The 14856-nt window shown below is 44.0% G+C and overlaps 1 protein-coding gene across 6 annotated transcripts in view; it reads right to left on the bottom strand.

Annotated features, from left to right (window-relative positions):
* KCNIP1 (potassium voltage-gated channel interacting protein 1) overlaps positions 1-14856 on the bottom strand; it is a 434928-nt gene that overhangs the window by 29854 nt on the left and 390218 nt on the right. The window contains exon 2 of one of the 6 annotated variants that reach the window (XM_075442138.1): positions 1795-1827. The exons of the other annotated variants lie outside the window; for them this stretch is intronic. Within the exon in view, the coding sequence (XP_075298253.1) occupies positions 1795-1827 (33 nt within the window). The remainder of the gene's footprint in view (positions 1-1794; positions 1828-14856) is intronic. 6 annotated transcript variants of the gene reach the window in all.

The raw sequence follows: 14856 nt of genomic DNA on the forward strand, positions 1-14856 counted from the left end.
GTCAGATCTACTCATGGCAAACATCAATTAAAAAAAGGCACTAAAGATAGCTACTGATGCATCAAATCTTAAACACATTGAATTGAAACTGATCAGTCCTTTGTTAATAAGTTATTATTATTAATATTGTTGCATGGCTAGAGGGATCAATTTCCAAATCAATGGGACTCTCCAGCCAATAAAACGAAAAGGAACTGATGTCTCCTTATGCATTCTCTTTTCCTGAAATAATTTTTTGACTCCTTCAGATCCATTTTCACCACTAAATCAACAACATCAAACCCATTACACAAACTGTCAAGCTTAGCAAGCTGCTTCTGCCTGCATGTGTGAACCTGCAACACCACCAGCTGCACAGAAAAGCTACACGGAAACCCAACAATGTGTAAAATTCTGAGATTTATTAAGAAGAGAATTTTAAGATTTCTTGGCTAATCCTTGCAATGATCTATACAAAATGTCATGTATAAATACTTTGGTCTGCCTCTATATTTTAGAGTTGTACATAGGGAAGTTAGAACAAGGTTATACTCTGGAAAACAAAGTGCAACAGTAGTCAGAGGCCATGGGTACCTCCAAAAAGTCTTTCTGGGACACAAGTAAGACCAGGTACAATGATCTGGACATGAACTACTCAATGTCAAATTTGACTTCAAATGTTTCTACAGACACTATATAAACTATATGCATCGTTAGAAATAGCTTTGTTGTGGCGATCCCCAGGGTAGCAGACAGAAGGGCTTCCTTCCAGTGCACTGGACTTTATCTGGGACAGCATTTTCTTTTCAATTTTCATTGCACATTCCCACCTATCTGTAGCAACATTTATAAGGGAAGCAACTTGTCAAAACATGTAGAAAACCACTGAAACCTTGCTGGCTGCTCTGCTGCTTTCCCGTGGGGATGCTGCCGAAAATACGCTTTTGGAACAAATGCTTTCCTCCAAGCAGCTGCTCAAAGGCGAATTTACAAAAACCCCTAACCTTCCTGATCAGACAATTACTTCCGTCTGACCAAACTGGAGCGAGTCCAGAACAGGGCCACGAAGATGATCCGAGGGCTGAAGCACCTCTCGTATGAAGACAGGCTGAGAGATCTGGGGCTGTTCAGCTTGGAGAAGAGAAGGCTCCAGGGAGACCTTAGGGCAGCCTTCCAGAACCCAGAAGAAAGCTGGAGAGGGACTTTTGAAAAGGGCATGGAGTGACAGGACAAGGGGTAACGGCTTCAAACTGAAAGAGGGTAGATTTAGACCAGATATAACAAAGAAATTCTTCACCATAAGGGTGGTGAGACACTGGCCCAGGTTGCCCAGAGAAGCTGCAGCTGCCCCTCCCTGGAAGTGTTCAAGGCCAGGTTGGACGGGGCAGCCTGGGCTGGTGGAAGGGGTCCCTGCCCATGGCGGGGGGCGTTGGAACAAGATGATCTGTAAGATCCCTTCCAACCCAAACCATCCTACAATACTTGGAAAATTCCCACTAATACCATCTCAAAACCTTACATGAAGAGTACTCGAACTGCCAAGTACCTGACTTTGCGCATCACATGATGGAGCACTGCATGCAGAACTTTGCGGCTGAGTGAAAGCTGGGACTGCCTTCATCAGAAGGGACTCGGCTGCTCCCCAGGCTGCAGCCTTACCCAGGAACTGGGCAATTTTCAAGCACATTTAATTTTGTTTTCTGCCAGCGTGGAAAGTGAGAATAAACTCAGCTGGGGGAACGCATTTTCTAGCTTAAGAAAACTTTTGCTACAAAAATTATATGACCAATAGAGTCAAACTGGTTTAAATTTTACCTCTCTGATACACGTAAAACCACCGGGCAGGGTCTAGGAAAAAGTAAGAAAAAAATTTAACAAGAAGAAAGTGACAACCATACACAGCTTCGTCTTTTGTAAATTTTAAGGTGATATTGGATGTGTTCTGCAGGTGCTATAGGGTCCCTTTTCCCAGTGACTCTAGGATTGTTTCCAGGAGTATTTTACATTTTTACGTTTTTCTGAATTGCCTCTTTCCCTTACCCCAAGGGGCAGGAAAGGAAGTCAGAGCGTGCTAAGCTTGTGTCCCCTGCATTACCATGAAACTCAGGGCAGCAGGTGAAGGGAAGTATGCATGCAGTCATGCACCCATGCAAGCATCCATGCATACATCAAGGCAGCAGTCATCCTAGCAACTCTGATAAGGGACAAGGAGGACTCTGCATGCAATTTTTGAAGTCTGCTGAGGGGCAACAAGAAAGGCCCACAGCCTTCTGCTTCCTCTCCACAGCTTAAGTCTTTGACAGCTGTAGAGATAAAAAGTGATTAGTAAGAGTGAAGAAGTCTCAGGTGGTCTGGAAGACTAACTGGTGCTCTTTGCAGTCGCTTCACTTGCAATATGGTCATCTTGTACTATCCTCATGTCCCCTGGAAGAAAATTTCATGAGCAAATAAGGTTAAGAGTTAAAAAAAAATATTTTTTTAAAGATATGGCTTCTCATGCTATCAGTTTTTTTTTTGCTGGAGAATTGGGTGCGCAGTATGATCCTCAATAACCTGCAAAAGGCACAGGAGTTTTGGTCAAAATATTGCTACCTGCGGCTCCCTGGCCCTGCCTGGGCAGCTCCTGCCCTCAGTCCATCTGGCATTTATTTCCTTCACTTCTATGTAGGCTGTGCCTTCAGTTGCCCAGACCTTCCTAAATGGCCCCTCACCACACCATGGGCTCTGCAGTGCCTCACCTGCTGCTGCCCGGGAAGCCCCCGCGAGCCCACCCGGCTTCCCCTCGCACACCAGCCAGCGCAGGTGGTCCCGGCCGGTGCGTCCCGATGCCCTCAACGGACACGAGGATCAGGCAGGCACCAAGGCTGAGCAGTTCTCACTGCTGCGTGCTTCTCTGCGAAGGGTGTTGCAGGAAAAGCAGCTTATGAAGATGGTCTAAGCTCACAGTGCATACGCTGCACCAGTCATTGCTTTTCTCTGGGTAGACAGAGAATATCAAGAGCTCCAGCTAAAGCAATCTTGCAGCAGCCCATCTGTGCAAACCCTCTGAGCAGGCTATGACCAACTCAGGGCCTGTACCTGAAATCTTAAGGGTGAGAAATTCTACCATGAATTCTCTAAAGCCATTTAAATAATCCTCACACTCAGTACTTTCCCATTAAATAAAAAAACCCCAAAACATGTTTAGAAGTGAGCATGCATTTTCTTTCTGGCACATTTGAGAAGGAGGTTTACCTGCATCACACTTTAATGCAGCATTAAGCTGTTGGAGGTGCTGAACCTCCTTTCGTTATTCTCACTCTGAGCTTTTTACTTTCAGCTTGCTCTTGACAGATGCATAACTAGACTAAAGGAAAATGTCTTTGGGACTGGATGTTAATCTGGTGCAGGGATGGAGAGAATTTATTCTCCTTTGGAGAATTTACTAAAGTATCTGGCCACAGACAAAACTGACAGAAGAAAATATCAGAACATAGCTTCCCAACAGCATCACCTACACAATGAGACAATGCCCGGTCAGACAGTACTGCCGACTTGTGGTGCTCGGCCTCGCTAGCTCTGGCTCAGCTGCTCTCAGCCTAATAAAGGAACAATTAAAGTAAAAACTAAGACCAACACAAGAAAACCACAATGGATGCTCCATTTGGCTGCTGCAGCACAAGAGCCATGGTGGTACTGAGGACAATCACGAGAGGATCAATAACAAACCTGAATCCTGAACATGCATATCATTCATAAATTAGTGACTATAGATACCTCCACACTTCCCCCTTCTGAACTGAACCTTCAAGAATACTTCCAACAACAGCCGGTCTCAAGAACAAAGAGCCTACAACCAGCCATGGATTTAGATCATATACATAGACCACAACACATACTAGAGACAGAGCAGTACATAACCAGGAGTTTACTGAAAGCATATAAAAACAGTTAGTAAAATTTAATAAATTTCACAGTACCACATGCAGGACAATCACATGACTTTTTAGCCTTCTTGACCCACCAACTAAGGTCTGCAACAAACAAAGAGAACGAGCAGGTTCCTTAAAGCAGCCCCGAATCTCTGCTGAAGCACAAGTCTGTTGAACCATCAGTCATGAAATCATCTGCCACCAGGGAAATCCCACTTTGCTGGGTCACCTGAGGATAGGAAAAAAAATCTCCCACTTCAAGTCTTGCAAGGATAGTTCTAAATTTGCATGTTAACACTAGCTGCAAACTAACTTCCATCGAGCGGAACAAAGAAAGGTAAATGCAGTCATTAATGAAAACAGGATAACAGTGTCTTGATTTAGTAAGGGTGAAATCAATGAACAAAAAGAGCTAGAGTACATGGAGAGGTCCTACTGTAAATATCGGGCTTCAAAAGCTGAAGGTGCATCAGAGATGATTAACAGCTAGCAGGAAAACAACAGATGTGCTGCAGAAGAGAGAAAGACGAGCTATTTTGCCTGTATCAGGTAACTTCATGGATTATCAAAACTTTAGACTGTATATAATACTTTCTGAATATAAACAATGTTTGCCTCTTTACAGAGACAGGAAAAAAGCCCTTAAAAAAAAAGAAGCAGAAAAAAGCTTCTTGTAACAATAAATTTTCATTCTTTGTGTGAAAAACTTCTCAGAGTCAGCTTTCAATGACTCAATTGAAAATTAATTCCATTCCTGATTATTCAAATTAAAACTAAGACTTTTTGGTTCACAGTCTATAATTTTTATTTAACACTAAATTCCTCTTTTTTGAAGAAAGACAGTTTTCAATAAGCTCAACAGAAAACTTCCTAATCATTGTCCTTAATTCATATGCTTACATCTAATAGATTGAACAGTACAAATAAGAGGAACTACATCATAGCACTCTAAGTAGTTGCTATCACCACTTACAAATGGTCCTCCTAAAACACCCAGAAGCAGTTACTGAGGACTTGATTATTTGTCATCCCCTCCAAGAGTCATCTTATGACTTCCTCCCCTCCCCCCGCCCCCCCAAAAAAAACACACCCCAAAAAACAAACCAAAACCCCTACGTTATGAATTATTCCCTGGACAGTGGAAATAGAGGAATTTCTGAGCAACTATGGATCAAAGAAAAGGAAAAGAAATTGGCAGAAGTCGGTTTACTGGTTTGGAGGATTCCTTCTAACAGGGTAGTGGTTTGTTTATGCACAGCCGGTAATGCTGTACCCAAGGCCCCAGCGCTGTGCGTGTGGAAGGGGACTGCCCACCTCTGCCTGACCAGGGCCAGCTGCAGCAGAACTACTGCAGTAAAGCCAATATAAGACTATTTTAACCATAAATCCAGTTGCATTTCTCAATGTAGTTTGACTTAAAATATTTTCTTCCCTTCGTAGCCTAAAGAAAGATGAAGGAAAACCAAACAAACCTTGCAGGTACCAAACTAAGATGTGGGAAGCAGAGACACAAAAATGGAGAAAAGAAAGGTTGAATTTACAGCCACATAATCCTATTTCAGCAATAACATGCTAAAAGGATGATTATATTTCTCCTGTGACATCTGCATGGCAGCATTTTTTATTTGTGCCCATGCACAACCCTCTTAAAGTTCAGAGACTATCTGAACAACAGGGGATTTTCCGCCATTCCCATGGTGCTGGTCAGACAGACATCACGCACCCCAACATTAGAGTTTGACTTTTTTTCCTATTATCTGAGGAGATAAACATGGCAGTATTTATTTCAGTGCAAAACCCAATCCTGTCATAGAGCAGAGTTCTGGTAGTAGAAGTAAAAAAAAGGATCTTTTTGGTTTCATCTTACTTTTAGGAAACCAGAGTACTAGAGTGCTGGAGGGTGTGGTGGGACATGGAGCTGGCCAGAGGTACATCTGCCTAGGTCTCCTGTTTATCAAGAAAACTTTCAAAATCAGAAGGCAGCTTTTATTTAGACTCTAAATAGAAAAAATTGTTTAAAAGAATGAATTTAAAGGAACTCAATAGAATAGCCATAAAATGGCTTACGCAGAAACCCCTCGCTGCCAAACATACTGAGGAGATAGGTCCTTACCTCCAGGCTTGCTTTCAGCCAGCTCCCTTGTTTTCATAGTGACAGGAGCCCCAACATGGCCTCCCTGCCTTCAGGAAGAAACACTTTTGTTTCCCCAACAGACTAAGAGTCAGTGGAGAAACTACTGTCCTGCAGCTGTGTCACATCTGTTACGAAGGAGGCAAGTCAAAGACTTCAACAGGAGCTTCTTTGCCCTTGGCAGGCTCTAGTTTGGACAGTTGAACAACTTCCTCAGATTATGTGATCTGCTGCTTCTCCGAGTAGTTGGGGGTAAAAAAATTTAAAAAATAAAGATCTCGGTACCTGCCCAGCAGTGGTGGAGGGCAAGCTGCATGCTTGCTGCAGCACTGGAAGCAGCAAAGGCTCTTCTTGCCACGTGCTCCCAGGCAGAGCTGGTCCAGCTCCTCCACCTCACAGAGGAACCTCTTCTCTCTTCCCAGGCCCGAGCAGCACTACGTTCACGTCTGCTGAAGGTGCCACTGCCCCATGGCTTCAAGATGGACGCGGTCCCCTGCTTAAATCAGACACCTCTGCCCTACTCCTCGACTTATACAAAGAGCCTCTCAGGACGAACAGCCTTTTTCTTGTACACTTCAATCTTGCTCACTTTTGAGTGATCTCACATGTAGCATAGGATGAGCATATTCCATTTCTGAGCGTTACTCCTTACTATTTAAATGTCACATTTCCCTACATTCTCATAACACAACAATTTACACCACAAATATTCACTTTCACGTTACGCTACCCACACTGGAAAGTGAGAAGCGTACTCTTGATTACTTTCCTGCTTTGTAGGAAACATAATACATCACTTGGCATTGAAACAAGATATTGAAATGCAATTTGGTAACACACCAATTCCCAAATGAAAAGAAACAAAACCCCCAAAATATTTACATACTAGCTTTTTATATAGTTGAACAATTTTTGTATGGGTTGGTAAACAAAAGTATTTCCTGCACTACATACATTTTACAGACAATGGAACCTGGCACCACTTTCCATTTTACTCGGTTAATATGAAATTGTGAATACATTCAGCATCTCTTCTTCACTTCAACTTCAAACATCTCTGCACAAGAGACAGCTCAGGCTGACACACCGTCACCTTCTGAGAGTAGCTCTGTTTTGTGTGTTTTGTTGGGGTATTAAAGGCTATCTTCCCCCAAGTATATACAATCTTGGTTCAACAGATGAGTATATAGCTTGCAGTCTCTTAGGTCAGTGCTAGTTTGGGCACAGCTCTAGGCAGTGTCTAATGAGTGAAGAGATGTCCTCATTCCCAGAGTAAAACCCCAGAACATCTCCTGGAAGACCTTTCCCAGCGGGTGGCCAGGCTGGGGTGTGCCGAGGGGTCCGGGAGCCACGTGCACAGCAGTACACACACACTAGGCACTGTGGGAAAACGGTTTTCAGTGCTGCAAATCATGTGCATCATGCTCAACCTCAATAGCTCAGCTCTGGGCTGGAGTTAGGGCAAAGGCACTGCCTAGAGCTGTGTCTGAACTGCCACCAACACTGCTTACGTGTTCTGCAATGTCTTCTGCTTTCACGAAATTCTTCGGCTGCCCTGACAGCAACCCAGGCTTCATTTTGTACAATTTTTTCCCCAACCATCAGTAATGAACTTCATAGAAGAGGTGATTCTCTACTCTGTCTCAAACACAATTTTATCTCTACAGAGGCCCTGAAAAAGGCTGCCTCTTCTGAAGAGTCAACCCAAGGATGAGCACCCACAATCAATCCCTTTCAAAGATGAAGTGGCACTTCATAAGTCCTAGCTACCATTAAACTGTAGGATTGCAAGGGGAAAGGTGAGGAAGCTTTTCCCCACCCCCCCAAAAGCACCAACCCCAAATCCCAACGCTCTGCTCCTTCTCAGATGCCCTACAGAAGGAAACCTCAAGCCCAGCAAGAAAATCCTCCCGGCACATTAATGGCCTCGCAGCAGACTTTACAATAACTCATTGCCCTTTAGGGGAATCAAAGAAACAAACATTAGAACACACTGTTCCCCTGAAAGGGGAATTTTGCAGAACTTGCAGTATTTTTCTGGAAACACAAAACGGTTTATGTAAATGAATTCTTACATCCTTAGCGGGACTTGGACTGCAGAGTCTGGGTATTCAAAAAGAGGAATGTCTAACACGAATTGCAATGCAGCCTAAAAACTATCTTGCTTGACAGCATCAATAGCTTCTTTCAACTTCCCAGTCATGATCATCAATAGCATCGGCAGCATTATTTGCTCACAATAATGCAAACAACCAGGAATGCCGATTCACAGCATTCGACGGCTTACAAACCTATTTCTAGCTCTGCTATAGAAATAGATTACGTCTCAGTAGTTCTCTGGCAGAACAGGAAGGAGTAAAGGCAATTTGCAAAGCCCCATCAGTAAAATGGGAATAATAAGGCTTATACATCCAGACACGCCTTCCTCAGTGCTCCACGCTGAACTTCATTAGCACTCAGCTATTGCAACTCCCTTGTTACAAATGGGTCCAATTTTGTGCTTTGGGTTCTGTGCAGTTGCGTACGACAAAGCTCCATCCCAGTTATGGCAAGGACTCACCCAAGACTTGAATTTTTTCTAGGTTGATATTTAGGCAGTATTTGCTTCTAAACCACTCCTGGTACTTCAAAGAGCAATCTAAGGACTGCAGCCAAGAGTAACAGAGTGAGAAAGTCAGAGATGACCAACAGGAAGAACCGATGGCAACATGCCTTTGACTACACAAACATAGAAAACAGACACTCATCTGAAGGAGGTGCACCAGATTCTGTTGCCATGTTCGCAGAGCTAGTGGCAGTACAAGCTGCTGAGCTTGCTTTTGACTCCAGCACCAGTATAAAAAAATCAGGTTTAATATGGCCAGTGTTGTATGAACATATCTGTACATCCATTGCCTTATACAGAAAAGTGGTCCTGTGGCTTCCCAAGCAGGGAAGCAGACACCTTTCGTGCCATGCTCCATCACAAGGCTTTATAACAATGGCCATAGACCAGCCATGTGCAGAAGTGTAATCACAGAAAAAAAGCTAAGCTCAGGACTGGTACAACATGGAAAAACCCAGCTAGCAGAGAGCAGAACGCATTTAGCCTACCTTACCAGCACTGACCCGAGAAAAGCACAGTGAACCCTAGGGAACAGCTACGAACCAACACAAGATGTGGTCACTAATCTTTCCGAAGGTGACCAGCTTGTCCCGAGTCGTCTATTGTACTGCATAGAGCAAGGTGAGCAACCAAGGGTGATTTCCAAGAAGGAGATGAGCATTCATGATAGATGCTTGCTCCTTTTCAGGGACTTTTGCCTGCTCAGGCTCTGTAAGAGAGCTCACATTACAGAATCGTTTCTGTGCCACAAAACTAGGCTCTCTCTAGATCTGGGGCAGGTGCTGAACTCCAGCTAGCAAGAATCCTTTGCTGTGCAAACTAGCAGCAGAACTAAAGCCAAGTACTGTCCTGTCTGCAGATCAAAAACAACCCCACCAAAACACAGTATTCTAAAAAGCTGCAGTTCTGGGCACTTCACAGTCTGGCACAGCGTGCCCTGGGAACAGCCTTTCAGCATTATTCTCACCTAATTAGCGTTCCTCATTTCTATCAATCTATTCACACTGTGTAGCGACACCTAAGAATGGCAGTCTTGGGTCAGACCAAAAAAAATTAATCTAACCCAGGGAAAAGAATAAGAACAAGATGAACACAGAGTGATGCTCCCAAGAGCCTGTCCTGCTCTCCAGCAATTTGAGCGAAGTTTCCCAATCCAGAGCTGATGTCTTTGCACCCAAGACATGCACAGCTCTTTTGTAAGCTTTGAGCCTGGGTACTTTCTTAATATGCACAAGTACAATATAACAAGCTTACCTGCTGTAATAAAATGTAATCTGGGTAGCACTGAGCATCATCACAGGGAACAACAGCGTTCATGGTTGAGCCCTTGGTACCACCCAGCTGAGCTCACAGAGGAGAATTCACCTTCTGGAGCTTGACTTGATCCTGGTCTCTGTCAGTTCTATTGGTGATCCTGAAGTCAGGGCCCCACCATTGCACAGATACACAGTAGGGACAGTTCCTACACCAAAGGTCTGTCATCTCAGCAGAAAATAAAGCATGAAGAACATTCTTTCAATTTTAGCTGTTAAGAACAAGTGCTCAGAGGGAAGCAGAGGAGCTTTTCAGCAACCGTCTCCACAAAAAAGCAGCACTAAGCCACTGGCCTTAAACAGATTCCCACAACCTGGGAGATGCAGGGTGAGCTGGGACCAAGGCAAGATTTTGGTTCCAAAGCAGCAAGGGAAAAGGAAACCACGAGAATATGTCAAGCCATCAAACTGTGATGCTTTTTCAGAAGAAATATCAGAAGCTCTTCAGAGGGCACTTAATAAATGAAACAGTTATAGGAGACTTCTGAATTATAAATGAAGTAACTGAAGATAATTTTTTTTCTTTTTTTGGAATAGGTTATTCATCAAAAAACCTCTGATGAGTCAAGACAATGCATTACAAATGGACTTTTTCTCTCTGAGAAGAATTATTGCTGCTGATGGTTTTTTTCCTCATTGAAAAGCAAATCAGACACTTCGAAGTCCCTGATTTATTACTGCACCGATTTCCATGAACATTAGTTTGCTCTAGCTTTGAGTTAGAAAAAGGCTTTTGGAAGAACAATAATCAATGAATATATAATGTGGGGGAATCAAGCAATCAGAAATAGTAATTAGTTCAGTGCCTAATTCAAGGACGTGTTATCCATGATTATTGTGCGAAAACCAGAATTTTCTATTTGTGCATTCAGGCAGGTTTTAACTATTGTCCAAAAACTAAGGTGGTTTCCCCCCAGAGGTACCTTTTCTGAACAGGAGGGATTACAGACGCTTGGCACTGGCTGCAGAACCGACAGGAGAACTAAGCAGACATTTGGAAGGCCAAAGTGAACAGACTACAGTGCAAGGGCAAACAGCTTAAACGAAACAAAACCCTCACAATGGACACTCTTGCTCACATACAGAGGGTTTAAGGTTGTGATTGCAGGGGATCACAAAGCTGCAGCCTCACCTAAGATTTCTTTATTCTGGACTGGGACTTTTCACCCGAAGAGAGCGCATATGTGTGTGTGTGCATTACCTTCCCATCGACAGCCTCGCCACACCTTCCTGAAGACATCCCTGTGCGCAGTTGCTGCAGGCTGCTGGTGGGAACATCTAAATGCAGGCACAGGTACAACGGGCCAGATGTGCTGCAGGCCAGTGCTTCCCAGTGGGTGCCCCACAGCCACGAGCGTGCCAGGAGGGGCAGAAGGTCCCCGTGTCTGAGCTGCCCTTGGGTGTGTGGGCAGCTTGGGCTGAGCTCCCAAACAGGGCACTGAAGCTCTTGGGGATTCAGAGGGGTCTGTGGGAGATGTGACTCTTCCAAAGGTGATATTCTACGTTGGGAAAATAAATAATTCCTTTTCCACAAAATGGATGTTTGGGCTGTGATTTAGAAAACTTAATTTTGGAAAAATGTTTCAAATTTAATTTCTCACAAATGTTCACGTTTCATTGTTACGCAGGTGGAAGTTGTCTCCACCTGCACCATGTTCATGGGCAGTTTGTCTCACTATCTACAGCACAACAGTTCTTTGCAGCTTTTTCTCTGTTAAGTCACCCAGTTCCAGAAATTTTTACTTCACTAGCAGGGAACTACACAGTGAATGAGCAGAGCTGTAACATAAGTATGCTCATAGTCAGGCACCTACTCTGGAATTCTGCACTACAGAAATTTCAAGCTAAAGATCTTTAAAAAAAAAAAAAGTCATTATTTTTACTTTGGCCTTCAGTTTCGATTTCTTAAAATAATTTTGTTTCTTTTCAAAATGAAACTTAAAAAAAAACCAAAAAACAAAAAAAACAACAAAGCAGAAACAGAAGTATTTATTTTCCCAAGCTGAAGACATGTGTGGGTTTGCTCACATTTATTAAAAAAAAATAAATTTTGGTTTGTTTATTAACACACACGTCATCCTGTTTGGATACAGCAGTGTATAAAACAAAATCTGCCATGTAACTACAAGGCAATGCTAGCATCCCCAGCAGCAGTGAATCTGAGAGCAATTTTCCTCCTCTAATAGCAGACAGGACCACTCACCACCACCTTATGGCAATTCACCTGTGCAAAGACTAGAAAAAGCACAAATTGCTTTGGTCCAGGCAGAACTGAGGAGTGAACTGCTATTTAATATGTACACCACAGATCACATCCAAATGAGACAGTTATCACCCAAAAGATTACTTCTTTCCATTCCAAGGAACTGGTGTTTAAGTTGAGCAGAGTGCTTCAAAATGTGAAGCATAATTAAGCAGAATCTAAGTACCAATAAAGCTCTATTTGCATCGAAGAAACTGCTCAAAAAATATTGTTCCAATACACATCCAGATTTTTCAGTAGGACACAGGAAACCGCCAAAATGCCTTCGCTCATGCAAAAAGGCTTTCTGCTGAAACCCACAGCACGCAGCTGCGGGGGAGCTGACAGCACCCGACCTGGGTGGCAGCTCCAGGAACGGAGACTTGGCCGTGGGTGATACTGCTGTAGATGGGGTGTTGCGAGGGGCAGCACCGACACCTCAAGCATTTAAGTGGATCTGATCTCAGGCAACATATGGAAGCAACCAGTAGTGCTTGGACTTCTGGTTCATAAAAAGCACTAGTGTCCTAATTTCTGGTTTGCCAAGACACTGAACAAGAAGTGGGTCTTCAGCACACTAATGTAGATGGACGATGCCCAAAACACCTTTCTGCCACTTGTGTCTCCTTAAACGCAGCCTACAAATGTCTTCCTGACTCAGAAACAGAGCTGCTTTAGTACTCAAACTCTTCAACCACATCTTTACCTGTTGTGCTCAAGCATTTTGAATGCAGACAGCTATAAATCAGGTACTTTTTGTACATGTGCACCACTGCCCAGGACTGAGGCCATTAGCTCAAACTCCTCATCCAAATAAATGCTAGCTCCTGATGTTAATGAAAAAAAGTACAAAGAAAATTCCAACACCCTAGATTCTTTGGAGTTAGTAGGACTTCAGTGTGAAAGCAGTAATTTGTTTCAAGACATCCAATGGAGATTTTACTGGGGGGTTGGACTAGATGACCCACAGAGATCCCTTCCAACCCCAAACCTTCTGTGATTCTGTGAATCCCTTTTCCCTTTGGCCAGGTACAGTTTCCAGACCAGCCGTTCCACTCAGCCTGCTCGCCGCTCATCCCTCCCTCTTCGCCCCTCACCTCCCCCTGTGCTCCCACCTCCGAGGAGTGGCATGAGTACCCCCAGGCTGAGGGCATGCCGATGCTTGTTTTAATCGTCTCCGAGCTGCCCTACAGAGAGGAAGCAATCCAGAGCAGCTTCACACACCCAGTCCCTCCGAGGACAGCGAGCACGCACTGGGCTGCTCTGCAAAGCCTGGATAACCCACAGCCTGGGGTTACAGGGGACAGCTTCAAATGTTATGAGGGCCAGAACAAATCTCACAGGAGCATTCTGATCTGGTTTTAAGTGTTCCAAAAATTAGTAGAAGACCATTTAAAACATTTCCCCTAGGAATGAGATGGGAGTTTTACTAAGAAATACTAAGAAGCCATTTCTTTTCACTAAGAGGTGACACAGTAGCACTCAGGGAAGCAAACGGCTTCCAGCTAAGCCTTTCCTTTCAGTCAGGGGTTCAGGTCTCCCTCCATTTGCTCGGTGGCCTGCAGTGGTCTGCTGAGACCCTACAGGTACCCATCAAGTGGTTCACCACAGAGAGGAGAATCCTTTGGAAGTGCGCCTAGCCGCTTGTGCCTTTCTTAGAGTGAGCAAAGAGAAATACATGCATGGTGTGAAGATGAAAAGATTTTTCACATGGGTTTCTATGTCCCACTGAGAAGCATAAAAATTGGAGGTGGGGACAAGACAGGGGCGACACGGAACACAGCACAAGATCAGACACATTGGTATTGAGCAGTAAGCAACCCCATAAAAGAGGAGTGAAAACCCAGTCCTGTCACACAAATACTGACAGGCCACTCTGCTATGGTCAATACACCAAACGGACCCGCACCACGTACAAAAGCAGGGGCAGAGCTGAGCCAGACCTCCCCAGGCTCCCACGCAGGTGCCAAACCACAAGCAGTTACCAGCCAGGCAGCAAAGCAAACAGGCAGGGAGCTGAAACCCCAGCAGACAAGACAGGAAAGTTTCAGGAGAATGACGACAGCTTCATCATTTCCAAAGTCTGGTCCAGCTAGCGGTGCTGGGAACCTTAGAAGTTTGTTCCCGTGACAACAGGTTAATGGGACAAGCACAAAGCTTGCTCCCGTTTTTCTCTGTCTTTATTCTGCTTCTACTGGAAGGGCAGTAGGGGCTGCCACAAGGTCAATACTAAGACACCCTACTCAGGATGCACATGCAGCCAGCTACACATTTGATGAGTTGCCATGAAGTCAAGATACATAGTTTTTTTAAAACCACTGTGCTAAAGTTAGAAGATTTAAATTCCACTAACTCATCGAAGAATGTATCTGCTTCTGAAACATATTAATTTTCAGACTGGAAGGGGAAGGTCACAAGGTTTCTGGCTTTGATGAACCCCCCTAAAAATACTGGCAAATTCAGAAATCTGGTCCGTTTTCAGAATACCGCCCACAGAGAGCGATTTGAGGCTAATAAACATCAGTCCATGTAAACACTGGAGCTGTTCTGGTTAACAACGTCTGAGGACTTCTGCAGGCAGAAAACAAATACACAGTTGAGGACACAACCAATGCCAGAATGCAGCTTATTAAATTTTCATGCTAACTCTGATTACTTTCATTTAGCAACACAGA

This window comes from Opisthocomus hoazin, chromosome 23, assembly GCF_030867145.1.
Source record: "Opisthocomus hoazin isolate bOpiHoa1 chromosome 23, bOpiHoa1.hap1, whole genome shotgun sequence".
Classification (NCBI taxonomy): Eukaryota; Metazoa; Chordata; class Aves; order Opisthocomiformes; family Opisthocomidae; genus Opisthocomus; species Opisthocomus hoazin.